Raw genomic sequence first — 20354 nt, 5'->3', positions numbered from 1 at the left:
AGTTTCAAACAGGTGAGGAGATGGCAAGAGACTATCTAGCTGATTTAAATGAATTAAAGGCTCCAAGCCTACATATTACATCACATGATACTTAACAGTATGATTTTAGAGTTCCTGTTCATAACATGAGAAAATCATGGGGAAGAGAAGACAGGCAATGGTCCAACATACCCTCCCCCCAATTCTCAAAGATAAAAAGAAAACATGTCCAAAACAAGTGACCCTGAAGTCTGGTATCAAACAAGCCAACGTCTTCCAGAGAATGGAAGCTAGAAAATGTGGCATGAATAAGAGACCTTGCCTAAGACAGAAGAGACAGGTAAATCAGAAGCTGAGGTTTAGAAGCTAGACTTTAAACAGTGGTTGGGGGTGGAGGGTTATGAACTGACTCCAGCTACACTCATCTCTTTGTTACTCTCCTAATACACCACAGGTGTGCCTCCCATTAGGGTATTTGCACACACTATTCCTTTGCCTGGAACACTCATTCAACTAAATATCCACATAAGGAAACTCTCTCATCTCCTTCAAATATTTGCTCAAATGTCATGTTCTCCAGTGACTTCCTATTTAAAATTTGAACCCTACCTCCTTACTCTGCTCCACTTTTTCTTCTTCCATAGCACTTATCATCTCCTAACACACTTAATAATTTATACTTATTTCTTACATCTGGTTAATTATCCATTTCACCCACTAGAATGTAAGCTCCATGAAAGCAGAGATCTTTGTCCATTTTGTTCACTGATGTAGCCCAAGCACCTAGAACACAAGTGACCGATAAATACTTGTTTAATGCACAAAATGGATGTGAGAAAGACTGTGAGGAAAAAATGAACAGGACTTAGTGATAACAATATCACATCAAGGAAAAAGTTCTAGACTTGAGATGAAAGACCTGGATTCAAATCTAAACACTACCACTTAGCAGCTAGCAAGTGACTATTTTCTGGCAAGTGTCTATGAACTTTAGATCCTGTTCTGTAAAATGGGTGGTTGTGAGGATCAATGAGAAACATGTATAAGAGCAGCACAGTGACTGCAGAATTAATTATTAATTTGAATAAATTAATTCAAAAGAGAGTTAAATCTTAAAAGAAAAAGCTCAAGAGTAAGTGTTGAAGGATGTGACTCTAGGACTGGTGCTAATAACAAGAGAAGTGAGAAAACCCAGAAAATTTCATTTGGGAACAGAAAGGATAGATAATGAGTTAGGTTTCAATCTACAGCTGTGCTGACCAACATGGTATCACTAGCCACATGTGCCTATTTAAATTTAAATAAATAAATAAAATTTAAAATTCAGCTCCTCTGTCACACTAGCCATATTCAAGTGCTTAATGGCCGCCTGCAGTTAGTGGCTACCATAATGGACAATGGAGATTACAGAACATTTCCATCAACACGGAAAGCTCTAGTGGACAGTGCTGATTTACAAAATTTGAGTTGACAGCACAATAGAATTCAAATGGGTGTCATTTCAATAACCCTAATGCTGGATTCCTGTAAGGTTCAAACATGTTTAGAAGAAATGCAAAATCCAATCAAATTATCAATCTGAGTGGGAGTCACTAACTGTGAATATAACAAATTAAATAATTCATATTACTTGATTACAAGGTCCTCGGATATGCGAATATTTCTCACTTGATGATATGAGGTGGCTGACATGCCAACTATAAATGGAGTTTGGAGAGTCCCAGGGAAGTTGCCAACAAGAATCTGGTGAGCATCCTGGCCCACACCTCTGGTTAGTAACTTCAGATAAGCTGGCAAGGTCAAATATTACATGGAATACAACAGTGCTCTTAGTGAGTAATAAGATTATACTTACAGCTCCAAATCTCACTGGAGAGGCAGAACTCCCTCATTAAAAGTAACTACAGTTACCTGGAATGGTAACAGCCTTCCTTAATGAGTAAGCAAGCATATTTCAACTACAGAAAGATCTAGAATTAAATACATAAATCAAATACATAAATTCTCTCGCTTAAGAGAAGAGAAGAGAATCGAAGTTGGATGTTAACGTTTTCATCTTAAGAAAGCTATGCAAAAGTGGATCTAAATACTTACAAAATTTAAGAGAATCTGGTCTGTAAGAACAACTGACTTGTAAGAAATTGAAAATGTGTAACTGAGCAATAGACTTAGACTTGTGATTTTAAACTGAAATCTTACAAGTTCATAAATAACATTTGAACACTGTAAAGACTTCAAGGTCATTGTGTTTACAAATTCAATTTAATATGTCTATAAGAATGACTTAGTACCTAGGAGCATTTTATTTCCTCAGACAACTGATGTACTTCAGAAAATTGAACATATTAAACACTACACAGTATTTTAATTATTTTAGCCTATTTATATGCAGTAATATCTGTAAAAACACTGGTTTGATAGGTTCTTTATATTAAAATAAATAACTATTCAAACCTAAAACTAGCAACCACCAAAATGCCCATCAATAACAAAAGTGATAAACTGCAATGTATATCCACCCAATATTCAGCAATGAGGATGAACAAAATACAACTAGACGCAAGAACAAGGATTAATATCAAAACCTAATACTAAGGGAAAGAAGCCAGACACAAAAGAGTATACACTGTATGATTCCATTTACAGAAAGTTCAAAACAAGCAAATGCAAACTACGGTGTTAGAAGTCAAAGTAGTGGTTATCCTGGTGGGAGGAGGCATTGGAAAGGAGCATGAAGAGAGCCTCTGGGGTACTGGTAATGCTGTTTCTTAATCTAAACACTGATAAGATAGATGTGTTCACTTTGTGAGAAGTAATTAAGCTGCAAACTTATGATCTGCACATTTAGAATAAATTATGTAATATTCAATAAAATTTAGCAAAAAAAAGTAAACATATATACAAACATTTATAAATAGCAAAAGTTAGCTTTTAATCCCCGTCCCATCCCAAGGCATGTTCCAGGGATAGCAGTAATTCTGGTCAGTAGCTAGAGTATCAAGGAAATAAGAGATGAACCTAGAAAAATAGATCCTCCTGAAGGACCTTAACTGCCATACCAAGGAAACTATAATGTACTCAAAAGACAATGGGATAACACATGCAAATGATGCAGGTGGGAGATTGTTTACCTACCATAAAGTTTTCAGCCCTTTCCTTTAATTTCTCCAAAAACATTCCAAACATTCCAGCAATACCTTCATTCCCCAGCCTCTAGTTTCCAGTGTGGAGGGACTTGAGTAAGAGTAACAGCCCTGGCCTGTCCCCAACCCTCACACTCACTCCTTCTTATGGGAGGAGTGATTTACTCCTGAGAACTATTTTGAGTTAGTGAAGTCTTAGAGTACCAAGCAGCTGGGGTCAGCCCTTTCTCTCTCTTTAGAGTCCATCTGCTAGAGAGAGGTTATACTCCAGTCTCTCAGGGCCATGTATGAGGCTTACTGGAGCTGGCTCTGCCCTTGCAGAGGAGGCCTTCTGTAGTCCAGCACTGCCTGTGACTGAATCTATCTAAGTCAGGGAAAACATCAGGTAGTCCAGATCTAAGCCATATTTCCAACCAGCTCTATCAGTAATAAAGCCGACATTTTTACCTCCATCTATCTATACTGAGTGTCTTACTTCTCAACTGATTCTGAACTCAGATGTGGGAGAGTGATATATTAAATATTACCCCTAAAGCTCAACAAATAAAAGAGTACTAATAGGCGGAGGGGGATTACTACTCTATGTCAGAGGAGTAAACTCTACTCAGGATCCTTTGATTTGGTTTGGCATTGAAACTAACACACTAATCTGTTGAACAGGAGAAGTTATTTTCTGAATAATAAGAAAATAAAACTCAAAGGACTAATACTTCCTTAGCACTTACTTTTAAAGTGTTCCATACAGTAGCTCATCTGACTACAACAGCACTCCATTTCTCTGCAGTCTAAAAACAGCTCACTTAATTTATTCCTAGATATTTTTATTAAGTGACCAGAGGGTAGATGGTTCTATAGTAAGTAACTTCCTGACATAAAAAAGTCTCTTTGCAGAAAGTGCGGTTCATCTCAAAATTACACTTGCAATCTAAGGGAAGTATGATACCAAATAACCACGGAGATTAAGTCTTCAGGGCTTCTTGTTCATTCACAGCCCAAAGACAGTTAACTTACAGCCAAGCAGTAAATCTTCCATGACCTCTTCTCTTTCCTTCTTTCTCCTCTGATCCTGGGTCTTCCACATGCTCCTCCTCTTTCCCTTTTATTCTCGACACTGTCTTCTCCCACAAGTCAAACAGCAAAATTCACTCACAAATGGAAATAGGCTGGTCTAACTTTTTAAATCATGAATTATATTTTCTTAAATTGTGAAGTTCATTTTGACAGGATCACATATTTTCTAATTTATTCAGTAAGCACATTATAAACAAATGTCTTCTTAACTATACAACATTGTATTTGACCCTGATCTACCTTATGACAAAGAAAAGTAACTTGATGAATATGGAGTAAATAATTCCCCCCTCAGAGAACAACATCAAGTGCAATATACTGCACAGGGGAAGGAATACAGGCTCTGTGCCTGAAGACAGGTCAGAGGTGAAATGCTGTCTCTTTGATTTCGTAGTTGCATGACCTTAACACAGATTAAGTTCTCTGAGCCTCCACTTCCTCACCTGTACCAGACATACAACATCACCTACTTTTCAGAGCTGTTGTGAGAATTAAATGAAATAATGTACACAAAGCCTCAGCACACTGTCTGGCACATTAGGAGTTAAATTAAAACTCCCATTACTACTATCACTATAATTCCTAGCTAGGAACTCAAAGTAGGCTAAGTATTTCATTCAGCATAACTACTAAAATAAGCTCTAATTTTGCCAAATGATGCTAAGTCATAAGTCAGGTCACTTATGCAAATAGCTTTGTTGCAGAAATGCGTCAGCTATTACAGGATTCAGGATGCCCTCCTGGGAAACACAGAGGTTAACTCAGCTTGTTTCCTCCTGGAAAACATTTACCAAGGCTTCTGGCAGATGTTAAATAATACATTATTTTTTAAAGAATGGTGTCTATAAAAGACAGTATAAGCAAGTAAATTAAACAATAAGTAGCATTCTTACTCAGATATTCCTTTGATCTGAACCAGAAGAGTTTATAACCTCTGTGAAAACTGCCATAGAACAGTTCTGACTAATGCAAACCACAATGAGGCTAGAGCCAAAATTCACAACTGGGAAAGCAGTTATCAGTATGGAGGGACAGATGTCAACATGGGGTTTTTTCCTTCTCTTTTTCATAACATAATAGCTTTAAAAAAAAACTGAAAAAATCCAAAACCAAGGCATAAAAATGTCACATATTTAACTAACATTTACTATGATTTTTAGGAATCTAAAACTGCATTTAGAAGTAAGACCAAAAAGAAACTATTCATGGAGTAATATGCTCTTAAAGAAAAACGGAGCAGGGCCAGCCCAGTGGCATAGTGGTTAAGTTCCCACGTCTGCTTCCACAACCCAGGTTTGTATCTAGGGCACAGACCCACACACCGCTCATCAAGCCACGCTGTGGTGGGGTCCCACATACAAAATGGAGGAAGGCTGGCACAGATGTTAGCTCAGGGACAATCTTCCTCAAGCAAAAAGAGGAAGATTGGCAACAGATGTTAGTTCAAAGCCAATCTTCCTCACAAAAAAAGAAAAGAAAAACGGAGGGTCCAAAAGTAAACCATCACCCTCAAAACTCTGCTCAACAACTTCACATAATGAGGATATATGTTCCTGGATAGAAGTAATTAGAACCAACTCACAGGAGACCGTATGACAAGTACAACAGGTAGTGGTCGGTCAGCCCTCTTACATGTCCACATTCCTCAGGACTCTGTCACCCTTTTTGTATTTTCATTGTCTCCAAACTCCCACGGCATTTAGTAACATAATTTTAAGTATTACCTAATGCACTAACTTCCAAAACTCAAATCCATCCTTTCCTCTCTATTCTCACTGCCATCATCTTGGTTTAATCCTTCATTATTCCTTACCTGTCCTGCTACAACAACCTCCCCTAACTGATCTCCCTATGTCCATCCTCATCCTTCTCCAATCCTTTCTTAACATTGCAGGTGCAGAGACCTCTCTCAAACCAAAACCCAATCTGGTCATGTCCCTGCCCAGCTTGTTGCCTTCAAGGGTTCTCCATCACTTTGTCGCCTCAGCTGCTTCATTCTTCCTCACTACATTTATCACTATCTGACATACTATATTACTTGTTTGTTCACTATCTCCACTCCAATTAGAATAGAAGTCTATAAGGGCAGAGTTTTTGTTCATTGTTATATATTGCATAGTAAGCATTCAAACATGTACACATGAATGAGTGAATGAACAAATGAATGAATGAATGGACTGACGACCTACAGGCCAAAGACCTCTGTGACCTGCCAGTGCCTTCCTCTCTTCACTTTACCCCCACCTCTACCAATACTGAAGTGTTTAGTTGTCTAAATTCAATAGGCACTTTCACGCCCCCTTGCTTTGCCATATGCTATTCCCTGTGTCTGAATGCAAACTCTCCTCACCATCCAATCAACCTGCCACACCATGATCCATATTTTAAAACCGCCTCCAGAAAGCTTCCCCTGAGCCCCTATATTAGAGTTTATCCCTCGCTTTCCCTTGTGCTACATCTGTACCTGCATCTACAACGGCTCTACTCAAACTGTGCTGGACTGTGTCTCTCCCTTATTAGACTGTGAATTCTTTGAGGCCAAGGACTATTATTCATCTCTTTACTCCCAGTGCCTAGGACAAAACCTGTCATAAAGCAACTACTCTATAAATGTTGAGTAAATTAACATGCACAACTATTCTGTTAGAGGAATGAAAACACGGAGTGTCATGAAGTCACTCCTCCAATTCCATGATGATAACAAGCCATGAAATAAAAGAATTATAACCAGTGACATTATCCAAGGTAAACAGCAAAAAGGAGTTATACAAACAACACACATCACCAAACAATTCCAAAATAACTCACATACAGTCACACTCACACTTTGTTAGATACACACGCTGACTCCTTCTTGCTCCATCATTTGTCTTTCCTTTAGGCTCAGCTCTGCAGCTGGCAAATCAGGTCCAGCTAAGCAGGAGGAAGTAAAAGGGAGATCTGGGTTCCCATGAACAATATATTTTGTAGATCACTCACTGAGGAAGTTTTTGATGTTCCATCTAACACAACTTTTTGTGTTCCCTCATATTTTGATTCAAACTTCAAAACAGTTGTACAGCAACTGAAATTTCACAAGGTTGTATAGCTATCATAAACTCAATAAAAATTTTTTTAAAAAATCCATTGTTGAACATAGATGAGCTGATATGGATTTTTAGGCTACACATTAGACCTTAAATTTTGTGACTTATTTTTCAAAGCAGATCTTTTATTAAAAGATTGTTTATTAAAAAAATGTTGCTACTTGGCAAAAAAAAAAAACAAAAAAACCACTTGTACAGGACTAGATTTTACCACTAGCCACACCTAAACCTGAACCAAACACCAGAGCTTGCTACCCATTATAATCTATGCCATCAATGGGTTACAGTTGTGCTTTCATTCTACGGAGTAGCCACAAAGCCCCACCTAAACCAGTCACCTTCAACCATGGGAAGCCTCATCCATTACCCCAGTGTGCCTTACAAACATTATTTTTCTCTGAATGTTGTAAACCAAGGCTGCTAAATCTAACCAAAAGGAACATTGCCCTATCTACTTACTTCTAAGAATGTAAACGCACATATACATGTACAATCACACAGATGCACACCAATGAACAGATATAAATGTGCATGAAGTTGTTTGGAAAAGTTTAAAGTTAAAAGTTTTAAATCCAACGACAGCTAATATAACATCAAGTGAAGCCAGAAGCCAAGATGTGATCCTTAATACCTCCCTTCCCCACCACTTAGTAACCAAGTTATGGAAAATTAACCTCCTAATATTTTTTTAAATAAGTTGCCTACTCCCAATATTATGCCTTAGTTCAGAATCACAGCATTTCGCATCAGGATAACCGTCTCCTAATTGGTCTCCGTGTCTCTGGACTCAATGACAATTGCATGTACCATTTGTTGAAGGGTTATGTAACTGGCACTGCACTATGCACTTGATTGTTTAACTCTATTTTTCAAATCTCACAGCAAGACTGCAAAGCAGGAATTACTGTCCTCATTTTCACAAATGAGGGGATTGAAGCTCTGAGAGAGGTTAAGTGACTTGCCCAAGGTCATGCAGCTGGAACTGCGTAGTGGATATTCAAACTCAGGTCTATGCTCCCCGCCATTATATGCTAAACTGCTTAACCTTCTTCCAGTCAGCCCCCCGTGTGTCTTTCTAAAAGGCAAATGCAATCATGTTTTGCCCCATGTAAAATCCTGAAAACAAGACTGGCCTCTCCAGCCCTGTCATCCTCACTTCCTGCCACACTTAACTGCCAACAGTTCCATAATCTGTCTCTCACTACTTTACCTGTGAACATTTTTCTGCCAAGAACACTTTTTCTCCTTTGGCAGGTTTCTTCCAACACAAACTTCAAGATGTACTCAGACAATCCTTACCCTGGAAAGCCTTCAGCCTAACAAACGCATACCCAAAACTGGGTTAAGTGACCGTTTACTATGGTTATCAGCTAAGTTTCTTGTCGTATCTTATTTTATTATAAGCTTATCTTACTAAGCTATTAGTTCCTTAAAAGTAAATAATTTTTTTTGGTCAGGAAATTGGCCCTGCGCTAACATCTACTGCCAATCTTCCCCTTTATGTTTGAGGAAGATTGTCCCTGAGCCAAAATCCATGCCAATCTTCCTCTACTTTGTATGTGGGATGCCACCTCAGCATGGCTTGAAAAGCAGTGTGTAGGTCTGCGCCTGGATCAGAACCTGCGAACTCCTGACAGCCAAAGCGGAGCACGCAAACTCCACTACACCACTGGCCAGCTCCAGAAAATACTTCGCTTTTAAATCTTCGTATTCCCAGCACAGTGTGTCCTTAGTAGAGGAGGGACTCATGAATGTTGAATTAACGAATGAATTCATCAGAAACAGTACAATTTAAGAACTTAGCCCTATGGTCAATCTGATGTGCTTTCAAATTCTAATCAGCCACATAGTATAACCTGCCAAGCCTGCAGCAGGCTTCTAAATCTTTTTTATTTCTTTACCTGTAAAATGAGAAATAACTGCACCTACCTCCTAGTTTGCGAGGAGTAAAACAAATAATAGACTTAGCACAATCTCTGGCACATTGAAAGTACACATTAAACATCAGCAACACTTTTTTTTCCCTCTCAAAGTTTATCCACGCTGATGAAGCCACATCTCAGAAAACAGCTTCTCCTAGTAGCTTCCATCAGAGCTTAAGATTTCTCCCAAAAATCGTTAGTCAAAATCTCTTACAAACATCCTCACCCACAGGCAAGGTTCTTTCAGAATCCGGTTACACCACAGCTCAGTAGCTGCCACCACATTCTAACTCACTAACTAAAGTGTGCATTTTATGGCTTCTTACCCACCCATCGGTTTCCTCCCTCAAAGTCAAAGATGATGCTTCTAAGCAAGTGGAAATGCGCCCCACAGAAACCAGTCAGCACCTTCTTCCAGGTACCACCACTTCTGCCCGTTCCCAGGCTTATGCGAATTAGAAGAGATCTCTATGATCATCTAGTGCAAATTTAGATCTCCTCGGAGAATCATAATTCTATCCTTTTATCCATTCCAAGACCTTAGCCCCGAGAGTATTAATTCAAGATAGAGAATGAATTCCTGGCATTAAGAATCCAAGAGAAGGGGTCCCCATAAAGCCTTCCCCACTAAGAGTTCTTCAGGTCTGTTACTCTCAAATAGTGACCCAAATCCACCATTCCATCCCGCCTCCTTCCTGACAGAGTCAGGGTCTTCTCTTCTGAAAGAGATCTGGGTCCCCACTTTCAGGGACCAGGATGCCTTCCGCGCACCCGTGACACCTCTCTTCCCACCTCGCCTGTGCCCTCCCGCAGCACAGGCCTGGCCTGGTCCCTCGCCTCCAGCTCGCTCCACAGAGCCGCTACTCACCGCTTCTTGGGGATTGTGCCCGACTCGTGCGCGGCAGGAGTGGCAGTGGGCGCCGCCGTGGCCGCCGACGCGGCTCTCCGCGCTTTGCACTCATTGGTACTCACAGCCTCCCGGGGCCGGCCCCGCAGATGGCCCGAGAGAACCCGGAGCCTCCGCCCGGCGCGCTCCTGCTCCGGGTCCCGGTTCCGGAACCGGTCCGCTGCAGAGCCGGAGCCGGAGCAGGAGACGGAGCCCGCGCCCGCGCCAGAGGCAGCCGCCGCCTCCGCCATGGCTTCCGCCTTGTGCCGCCGCCCGGGACCGCTGGGCGCGGGTGAAAGGTCACTCAGAGCGGCGCCCGGCGCGACCATTCGCTGCGGCGCGTCCCGGCAGCCACCGCGGCGACTGGGCGGCGGTGCCCTGCGCGGGGAGCTACTTAGTCGCAGCTCCCGCCCACGCCGCCAGCCCCGCCTCGGCGCTCAAGCCCCGACCGGGAAGCACCTGCCGAGCAGGTGAGTTTGAGCTATCCCCGGATTGGCCCAGGCCGCACCGGGCTGGACGGGGAGCCAAACCACGAGCGTTCCCGAGGTGTCCTAGTACCCTGGGTCGTGTCCTCCGCTGTGGTCTGGGCCTCTGGAAGACGCCTTGGAGCAGGAGGCATGGGCGGTGCTGCTGGACCTGACAACGAACCAGCGCCATCCTTTCCCTGAATGAGCTCCTACTGCTGCCCCTCCACTCCCCTTTCTTGCCAGGTCACTAAAGTGACTCAAAACTGATTGGTTGCCTGTAACCATTAGAGCAAATAACTGTCATTTTCTCATCGCCTGCTTCGTTCTGGGCTCGGTGCTTACTTAATGCTAGACCTCAAGCAAGTAATCTCCATTTTACAGATGAAAAAACTGAGGCTCAGAGACACTAAATTGCCCGAGTGCATGCAGCTAGTAAATACTAAAACTGAGTTGCAACCTAGGTTCTCTTTCCCCTCGTTACTGGATGCTGTGCCCTTCCTTACCCTACCCAACAATTGTTCTTAAGACTTCTCATTTATCTACAGATTGACTTCGTTTCCAGAGAATGGGGCTTGGTGAAATTAGGGGGACCTCCTAGGACAGTGTTCCACAACTGTTTTCAGTCAGCGGGCCAGATAGGCCTTTATAAGCCACCTTGCAGACCTAGCTATCAGAAGAAAAGGGTTTTTTTTGCATAATGTGCAATTCAAAGATAAGACTTGGGAATGGTAAGAGAAAAGGTTGCCATAAGTATTCCAAGCCCAATGAAGTCACCTCCTTTCTGAATAACCGCTTTCTTTCTAACACAGGCTCTGTGAAAGAGTGAAGCTATTCCAGGAGTTATTTGACTAACACAAAAGAACTATTTAATAGTTCTGAGAAAATTCAGGCAACCGTGAAGAGGACTTGATTTGTATGCCAGATCTCCAGATTTTAAGGGATATTCAGCATTAAATATCCAGCCTAGCTCTAGAACCACTGAGCCCAACTCCTGTTTACCTGCTGCTTCTAACCATTGTCCTCTTCCTAAGGGAAGCTATTGGCTATTTCAAATGGACTAAGTGAAGAAATGAGACAAAGAGGAGGAGTAAATTGCTGAGTGCTCTGTGGAGAAAGCTCCACAAGTTTGAGAGGTCAGCAACTCTCCTCTTTGAGCTTCTCACACCGTTTCTAGATGTTAGTAGAACAGCATTAAAACATCAACTACCATATTTGTTTGCAATTGTAAAAATCATAGCTTTCTTGCCAAAAATGCTATATAAGTAACATCTTCCTCGGAATCTTTTTGGAATGAGACAGATCTATTAATTTTTTCTTGACTCCCAGAGAGCTCAACCTAACACTACTAGCATGCTTTAAATGTAAATGTAGTTAACTGAATTCTTCAGTCTTATCCAAATTGAGGTATGGACATGCTTCTTGCCAATTCTGAGGAGGCAAAATTTATCAGTTTTGCAACTGTCAACAGAATAACCAAAGCCTTTTCTCCTGGGTGATGAAAAGCTTGATGTAAACCAAAATTAGCTACCAGTGGAAAAATTACTGATTATATCATTTCAAATATGTATACGGTAATGAAATACATATAGGCAGTAAAAGCATTTGTTGAGAGCCTATTGTGTACCTAATTCATTACTGTGTGCTATAAGATGCAAAAATTTTTAAGCCAATGCTGCTTCATGGTATAATCAGGCTAATTAAGAGTTAGGATATATGTGGGGGAAAAAACTGTGTGATACTGTTGGGTAGAATAAGTGTGATGTAGATGACCTTGGTGAAGGGTTTCTTACCTCATCCCTTACAAGAGCAAAGCCCAAGCAAAGTGCCCTGAAATTTATTTCATGCTACCTAAGAGGAATGAATGTTTAACATAAACCCTGGTCCATTGAGATACCTATAATTCCCACAAAAAGTGAAACCTCGATGAATATCACATTGAGAAGGGCCAGCTCAACGAACGTGTTCCTTCCAAGTCCTGGAACACTTGGCCCTTAATAACCTGGATCCCAGTGGAGAGCAGACCACATGCAGCGAAACAAAGGGTGAATCCACGACAAGTAGGATTTTAAATGGAGTGACCTTTATTTGCATTTATGACATCTCTTCTAAGATGAGGCACAAAAAATTCTAAATAGGATAACTTAACTCCTGAAACATGCACCAAAGTTCTTTATGGCAGTGATTTTCGTTACTGATCTTCAGAGTTCCTGAATGACCTCTGAATAGAGGAATTCTTGCATTTTTATATGATTTTTATTGTGAAATATAACACAGAGAAAAGTGAACCAAAGCATAAATTATCACAAATCAAACACCCATGTAACTTCCATTTAGGTAGAGAAATAGAACATTGCCAGCACCCCAGAAGTTCCCCTTATGCCCTCTCCCAGTCACTTCACCCTCCATACCTGCCAAAGGTAACCACTGTCCTGAGTTTTATGATACTCATTTCCTTGATTTTCTTTATGATTTTAACAATTAAGCATGCATCCGTTCCCTGTTTCGTTTTGGTTTTTTTGCATTTATATAAATGAAATCATATTATGTTCTTCTGTGTCTGGTTTCTTTCACTCAACATAGTATTTATGAGCTTCATCCATATCATTGCATGTAGTTGTAGTCCAATCATCTTCTTTGCCATGTAATATTCCAGTGAATGCATATACCAGAGTTTATCCATTCTACAATTAATGGACATTAAAGTTGTTATGGATAAAGTTGCTGTGAACTTTCTTGCCTATGTCTCTAGCTGGACATGTAGATGAATTTCTGTTAAGTATCCACCTAAGAGTGGAATTTTTAGGTCATCAAGTATGCATGTGTTTAATAGATAATGAAATGCCAAACTATTTTCCAAAGGGATTGTACAAAATCTATTCTAGCAGTATATGAAAGTTCCCATTGCTCTGACAGGTTATTGTCATCTAGTTAGTTTTAGCTGTTATATACCATTATCTTAATGTAGTTTTAATTTGCATTTCCCTGATTACTAATGAGATTGAGTGCCTTTTTTGTGTGTTTGTTGGCCATTTGGATATCACCATTTGTGAATGTGTAATGAAGATAAATCTCTATTACCTTCTAGAAGCCTTATTGTTTTTCCTGTCACATTTATACCTACAGTTCACTTGGAATTGATTTTTGTTTGTGTGGTAGAAATCGGGTTTCTTTTTTTTCCATGAGTATCCAACTGTCTCAGCACCACTTGTTGAAAAGATGTTGTTCTACATTGCCACCTTTGTCGTAAATCAAGTGGCCATATAGCATTAGTTTATTTCTGGGCTCTGTCTTCTGTTCCATTGGTCTGTTTATCTACCTTATGCCAGTATCGCACTGTCTTAACTATTGTATATTCTTTTAGATCTTCTACATACAATTATATCGTTTGTGAATAGTAACAGTTGATTTCCTCCTCTCCAATCCTTCACCAGTACTTCACCTTTCCAATCCTTACACCTTATATTTCTTTTGTGTTACCTAGCTGGCTAGGACCTCCAGTACAATGTTGAATAGAATTGTAATATTGGCACCCTTATCTTGTTTCTGATTTCAAAGGGAAATCTCTCAACGTTTCACCATTATTTGGAGGGGTTTCACCATTGTCTTGTTGGGTTTTTTTTAACAAACATTTTAGCAGATTAAGGAATTACCCTTCTAATCCTAGTTTGTGGAGAGTTTTTATCATGGATGGATATTGAGTTTTATCAGATTTTTTTCTGCATCTGTTTAGGTGATCATATGATTTTTCTCTTTTATTCTGTTGGTATGGTAAATTACCTGGATTGGTTTTCCACTGTTCAGCCTTGCAATGCCTGCATAAACCCAACCTGGTCATGATGTATTGGCCTTTTTATATACTACTGAATACAGAGTATTAAATTTTTTTTAAGATTTTATTCTATATTTGTAAGTAAGATTGATCTATTATTTTCCTTTTTCTAATAGGAGCATGTCAGGTTTTGCTGGCCTCATGAAACAAGCTAGTGAGACTCCTTTGTTTTCTAGTCTCAGGAAGAATTTGTGTAAGATTGTTATTTTTTCCTTAAATGTTTGTTAGAATTCACCAAAGAAACAATCTGAACCTAGGGTTTTCTTTATGAGAAGGTTTTTAGTTACAGATTAAATAGTTCAGTGCTATTCAGATTTTCCATTTCTACCTTTTCAGTTTTTGACAGTGTTTTTCTAGCAAATTGTCTACTTCATTTACATTTTCAAATTTATTGACATAAAGTTTTTCATAGTATCTTCTATTATCATTTTCATGTCTGTAGGGTCTTTGGTAATATCCCAATTTTCATTCCCAGCATTGGTTATTTTGCTCTCTCTTTTTGATCATTCTTCCTGGCATTTATCAATTTTATTACTTTTTTGGAAGACCAACTTTTGACTTTCTTGATCCTATTATATGTATGCTTTCTTTTTGTATTATTTTCTTTTTTTATTAATTCATTAACAAAATGATATTCCTTGTCATTTCCTCTCTTCTACCTTTCTTTTTTCTAATTTCTTGAAATGAATGCTTCGCTTTTTGATTTCTCAGCCTCTTTTGTGTGTGTTTGTTTTCTGATATATGTGTCTGGGGCTATAAATTTCTCTCTAAGCAATTAACTTCATTTAAGTTTTGGGAACAGTGTTTTCATTATTATTCAGTTCCATATAGTATCCATTTGTATTTGAAAAGAATATTCTCTCTTGTTTTGAGGTACATTGTTCCTCAAATACATTTTGTCTACTTATTTTGTCATTTATTGAAGTATGTTAAAATCTCCCACTGTTATTATGGATTTGTCATTTTTCCTTGTACTGCTAATTTTTGCTTTCTATACTCTGAAGTGAGCCAGCCCTAGAGGTCTAGTGGTTAAGAGTTAGTGCTCTCACCCCCGTGGTCAGGGAACCACATCACCCATCTGTAGGTTGTCATACTGTGGCAACTGCGTGTTGCTGTGATGCTGAAAGCTATGCCACTGGCACTTCAAATACCAGCAGTTTCACACATTGTGGACAGGTTTCAGCAGAGCTTCCAGACTTAGACAGACTAGGAAGAAGGACCTGGCCACCCACTTCTGAAAAAATTGGCTGTGGAAACGCTATGAATAGCAGTGGAGCATTGTCTGATACAGTGCCTGAAGGTGAGAGGATGGCACAAAAAGACCTGGCATGGTTCCGCTCTGCTGTGCACAGGGTTGCTAGGAGTCAAAGTTGACTTAAGGGCACTAACACAACAACAAAATACTTTAAAGCTATGTATTAGTTATATCAAAATTAGTATATTTTCCTGATGAATCAAACCTTTTTTAATTATCAGATATCCCTCTTTGTTTCTAATAATGATCTTTGTCTTAAAGTTTAGCTACACCAGCTTGTGTGTGTGTGTGTGTGTGTGTGTGTGTGTGTATGCTCCTGTCCTTTAACTTTCAATCTTTTTGTATCCATATATTTTAGATATATCGCTTGTGAACAGCATTTAGGTATTTTTTTAAGCAGTCTGAGCATAGAATCTTGGATCATTTAGCCCATTTAAATTTAATTGACTTACCTGTAATATATTTGGTATAATGGCTACGAGCACTAGCCTCATTGCCAGACAGACTTGGGTTCAAATACTGGCTATACCATTGACCAGATGTGTTGTCTTGAGCTTGACACATTAATATCTCTGGGCTTGGTGCCTTTTCTATAAAATTGGGATAGTAATGACTGCTTCTCAGGGATATTAAAGCAAAAATATAGGAAATTATAAATGCTATTATAGAAGTGGGAATGAGGCTGATAATCCAGGTTGAAAGGAAATAAGTTTGAATGGATAATGTGAGACCAAATCGTGGGACCACTGGAAACTTAGCAGAAGGGTAAAAACTTGATCTGGTGGGAGCTATTATAAATTCTTGAGCAGGGGATTAGCATGACAAGCCTGGAAAGACCACTACTTTGGGATTCATTCTAAAGTGAAAGTCAGTCTATCAGATGTACCTGAGAACCTGTTGGCAGTTGTAAAAAGAAGCTGTCCCAGCAGATGATGAAAATCTAAAGAACTCTTACCAAAGAAGTTACTGTTTTTGAATGACAGGAATCTATTGAACTGTGGTTAGTTGTCTCTGCCGTAAAGGGCACTGAGTTAGCTCAGGAAGTCGAGGTGTTTAATATGAAAGTGGCTACAGGTGGCTCCATGTTCTGTTGCAATACTATTCTATTTCAGGAATATCGCAATCACACTATATAGGGTAAGGAGGAACAGGCTTCAGGTAGCCAAATCATTGGGGTAGAGTTGAAAGTACTTTATGTTCTCTTACTGCTCTGCTACTATCTTACTATGCAATCTAAAATTCTGTTTCTTGATTTCTTCATATTTTGGGTAGGAATAATTTATGGCATGCCTACTTCTCAGATGTATTGTAAATTGATAAATTTGCAACCATTTTGGAAACCAAAGTCAAAAGTCACTTTGAAATAATTATTTTCTTTGGAACATATAAAATCAAGATTTGATGTTCATCGGTTGACACTCTAAAGCAGTAGACTTTATAAGTTTTAAGTTTTTAAGTAAACTTAAACTTTTGGTCTCTAGGACTTCTTTATAATCTTAAAAACTGAGAACCCTGAAGAGCTTTTATTTATATCTACCTACCTATACCATATTAGAAATTAAAATTGAAAAATATTTAAAATATTTATCAATTTATTTTAAAATAATGAAAAACCAATACATATTAATATAAATAAAATATTTTTTAAAAAATAACTATATGTTCCAGGGAAAAAAAAGAATGGCATTCCTTTACATTTTTGCAAATCTCTTTCATCTCTATCTGGTGTAATAGAAGAAAGCTGGATTCTCATCTCCTCCTGAATTCCATATGTTGAGATATCACATGCCGTGTAACTACTGGAAAACTCCACTTTACGCTCATGAGAGAGTGAGAGTGGAAAAGACAAATAACATCTTAGTCTTATTATGAAAATAGTTTTGACCATGCTGACCCCCTGAAAGGGTTTCGAGGCCCCACAGAGTTTCCAGACCACATCTTGAGAACTGCTGCTCTAAAGTATTTCTATAGATGTCTGCTAAAACATTTGCTGGGTAAGCTCTAGATAACTGGATGCTAAAAGTATGCTATTAATGCTATTGCCACCAGGTAATGTGCAATGCCACTATTGATAAAGTTGTCAAAAATATTTAAGGCATAATTTCATATTTTGATACATTCTATATGAAATACATATTTTTTAATTTCACACAATCACATTTTGAAAGTGATTCCTATATTTTAAGATAAAATTTCCAAATCCGTTTCATGTATAAACAGAAACACAGTTCTTATAAATGGGGTAGCTAAATTTAGTGTGACTTTTGTGACATAACATGATCGAAGTTACATTATAAAATCAGGCACACTCCCATTTTAGCCTTACAAACTTATTTTTATCATTGCATTTAGATCAGTGGCAAATAGTTAAAAAGGATGTCTTGGGCCACTTGTTCCCAAGGTGATTTTTTTTTTTAATGCTGTGGAGATCATAATTTGGAAATTGTTTATTCACAAATCCTAGTTCACCTCCAGGTTTCTTAGCCCGTTTATGTGTTGTGACCAACAGCGATCGAGCACCCAGGAGCAAGTGATATTCTCAAAGACAGGTCTTTTCTGTCCTAATTCAGGTATGATGGGAATTGTTTTTTCCCATTGATCAAAAGTATTCTTTGGGGGTAAAGAGATGAAATAAGTCTTTGAGTACACTAAGACTCCTCCAGAGCCCCAAAGAGAGCCAGGTTTGAGGCTGTTGTGGCAAAAGTCATTGGTCCCCAGGGGCCTATACTCAGCTCTGATTAAATCTGCCTTTGGCTACTTCAGGACTATAGACTCTTTCACAACTCCCTACTCTATACTCAGGAGAACTTACAGAGGAAGTAATTTGCCTGCTTAACTCTACCAAGTGGCTCTCAGCTTGCTGTCTCTACTCACCATTTCCCATTATTCTCTTTTCTGAAAGGGAAGCTGACTTTGCTCCCCACTGGCTTAGGTTATGCTGTGAGAAAGCTACTGTGAGTATGTTAGGGTACATATACCTCTAATCATCATCCCATCCTTATCCATTACAGTCAAAGAAGTTTTCTGTCTAGTCTAACTGAACCATGGCACTACCTCCCACTCCCAGCAATCACATCTCCTTGGAGCCTGAAGAGGTATGAAAGCTACTTTGAATCAAATGTTTAAAATGACCTATTAACCGCCCCTGCAATGTTCCCACCACACCCCTAAATCTATTTAAAGGAGCTATATCTGTTTTTGAAATTTACTTTTGTAAATGTTGATATATTAAATGACTGTATTTTCGAGCAAAGATATATGATAGCTTCTTCTCTTTTTTTCCTTATTTTATTTTATTTTTTTGGTAAGGAAAATTCACCCTGAGCTAACATCCATTGGCAGTCTTCCTCGTTTTGTTTTTGTTTTTTGCTTAAGGAATATTAGCCCTGAGCTAACACCTGGGCCAAGCTTCCCCCACTTTGTGTGTGGGATGCCTCCACAGCATGGCTGATGAGTGGCGTAGGCCCACACCCAGGATCTGAACTGGCGAACCCGGGCTGCCCAAGCAGAGTGCATGGAACCCCAACCACTTGGCCACAGGGCTGGCCCCTCTTTATTTTTTTAACATGCCTCCTCTTCTTATTTTTTTCTTTCTTTTAATCCTATCTTTTTTCTTTTCTATTTTTTCAACTTGAGTCAATATAATGCAGTGCTAGAGAGAGGTGAGAAAAGAAAGCATTCAGGGTCAATAAAATGAGCAACAAAATCAATCTATGAGCCAAGAGACAAAGTCATGGAAAGACGGCCAAGGCTAATACCAGGAGGTCCCCCTTGGAGAAACCAAAGTGGAAAACACACCCCAAAATACAGCCCTGCATAGAATATCACTGAGAGCCAGACTGTAAGGCAGGAATGTGAGAACAGTCATTAGGAGGCCAACTAATTCTGCTAAAGGGAATCCTTTTTTAAATATGCTCTTTAAGGACATTCTCTGACCCTCTGAATATAGTCCTCAGAATATATCCTTGGTCCAGCTTGTTTTAAGCTTGTGTGCAAAACAATGGTGTGTTTGAAGTGTTAGATAATTTTTCATTTCTGTTTTGAAGGCATTTGAATATCAGGGACTGTGAGCACATTAATTTCTTATTTCTTAAATAAAAAAGCCAAAGCTACTGATCAAGAGTAATATTCTGATTTGCATGTATGGGGGAGGGTGGGCAGAGTTGAAATGCACATACCTGAAATTTTAATTATAGTCAGTTCTAACACTTTGTTTTTATGATTAGCCATAGGATCCATAAGCAGCTTTTAAGCACATCCATTTAATCACAGATCTGGTTAGAAGAAGAGGTTACCTATGTAGAGCAGGGTCGCAGGATGAACCTTTGGAGAGCAGGCAGGAGGCTGGTAGAAGGGTGAACATCAAGAAACCTCCTACAGGGGAGCGGTGCACCAGCTGGGAAAACATGACACCAGATGCAATAATAATCATGAAGAGATATAGGCCCCATAGCAGCCAGGGGTTCTGCAAAAGGGAAGGAAAGATATTTGAGTGAATGAGCCACTTTGTATGCTAGGTCTGAGTGGTACTTATAAAGCACTACGGGTCAGAAAAATCAGCCTTCAGTGGCTACCCACTGACCTGCTCTTTTGCACCTTAGCTACAAATACATTTGTAGTCATAGGAAGCACCATCCCAAGTTCTAATCACAATTTTCTAAAGACTACTCCATCACTGAAGGAGTTTATTATAATAAATCTGTGAATCTTCTGGCT

At 39.3% G+C, this 20354-nt stretch overlaps 1 protein-coding gene across 1 annotated transcript in view; it reads right to left on the bottom strand.

The window, feature by feature from the left end:
* Positions 1-10416, bottom strand: part of AGPS (alkylglycerone phosphate synthase) — a 140990-nt gene extending 130574 nt beyond the window's left edge. The window contains exon 1 of the mRNA XM_046658916.1: positions 10070-10416. Within this exon, the coding sequence (XP_046514872.1) occupies positions 10070-10416 (347 nt within the window). The remainder of the gene's footprint in view (positions 1-10069) is intronic.
* Between the last annotated feature and the right edge of the window lie 9938 nt (positions 10417-20354).

The sequence above is a fragment of the Equus quagga genome, chromosome 4, assembly GCF_021613505.1.
Source record: "Equus quagga isolate Etosha38 chromosome 4, UCLA_HA_Equagga_1.0, whole genome shotgun sequence".
In the NCBI taxonomy this organism is placed as follows: domain Eukaryota; kingdom Metazoa; phylum Chordata; class Mammalia; order Perissodactyla; family Equidae; genus Equus; species Equus quagga.
The sequence above is the reverse complement of the archived record's forward strand: the minus strand, read 5'-3'. Positions and strand labels throughout refer to the sequence as shown.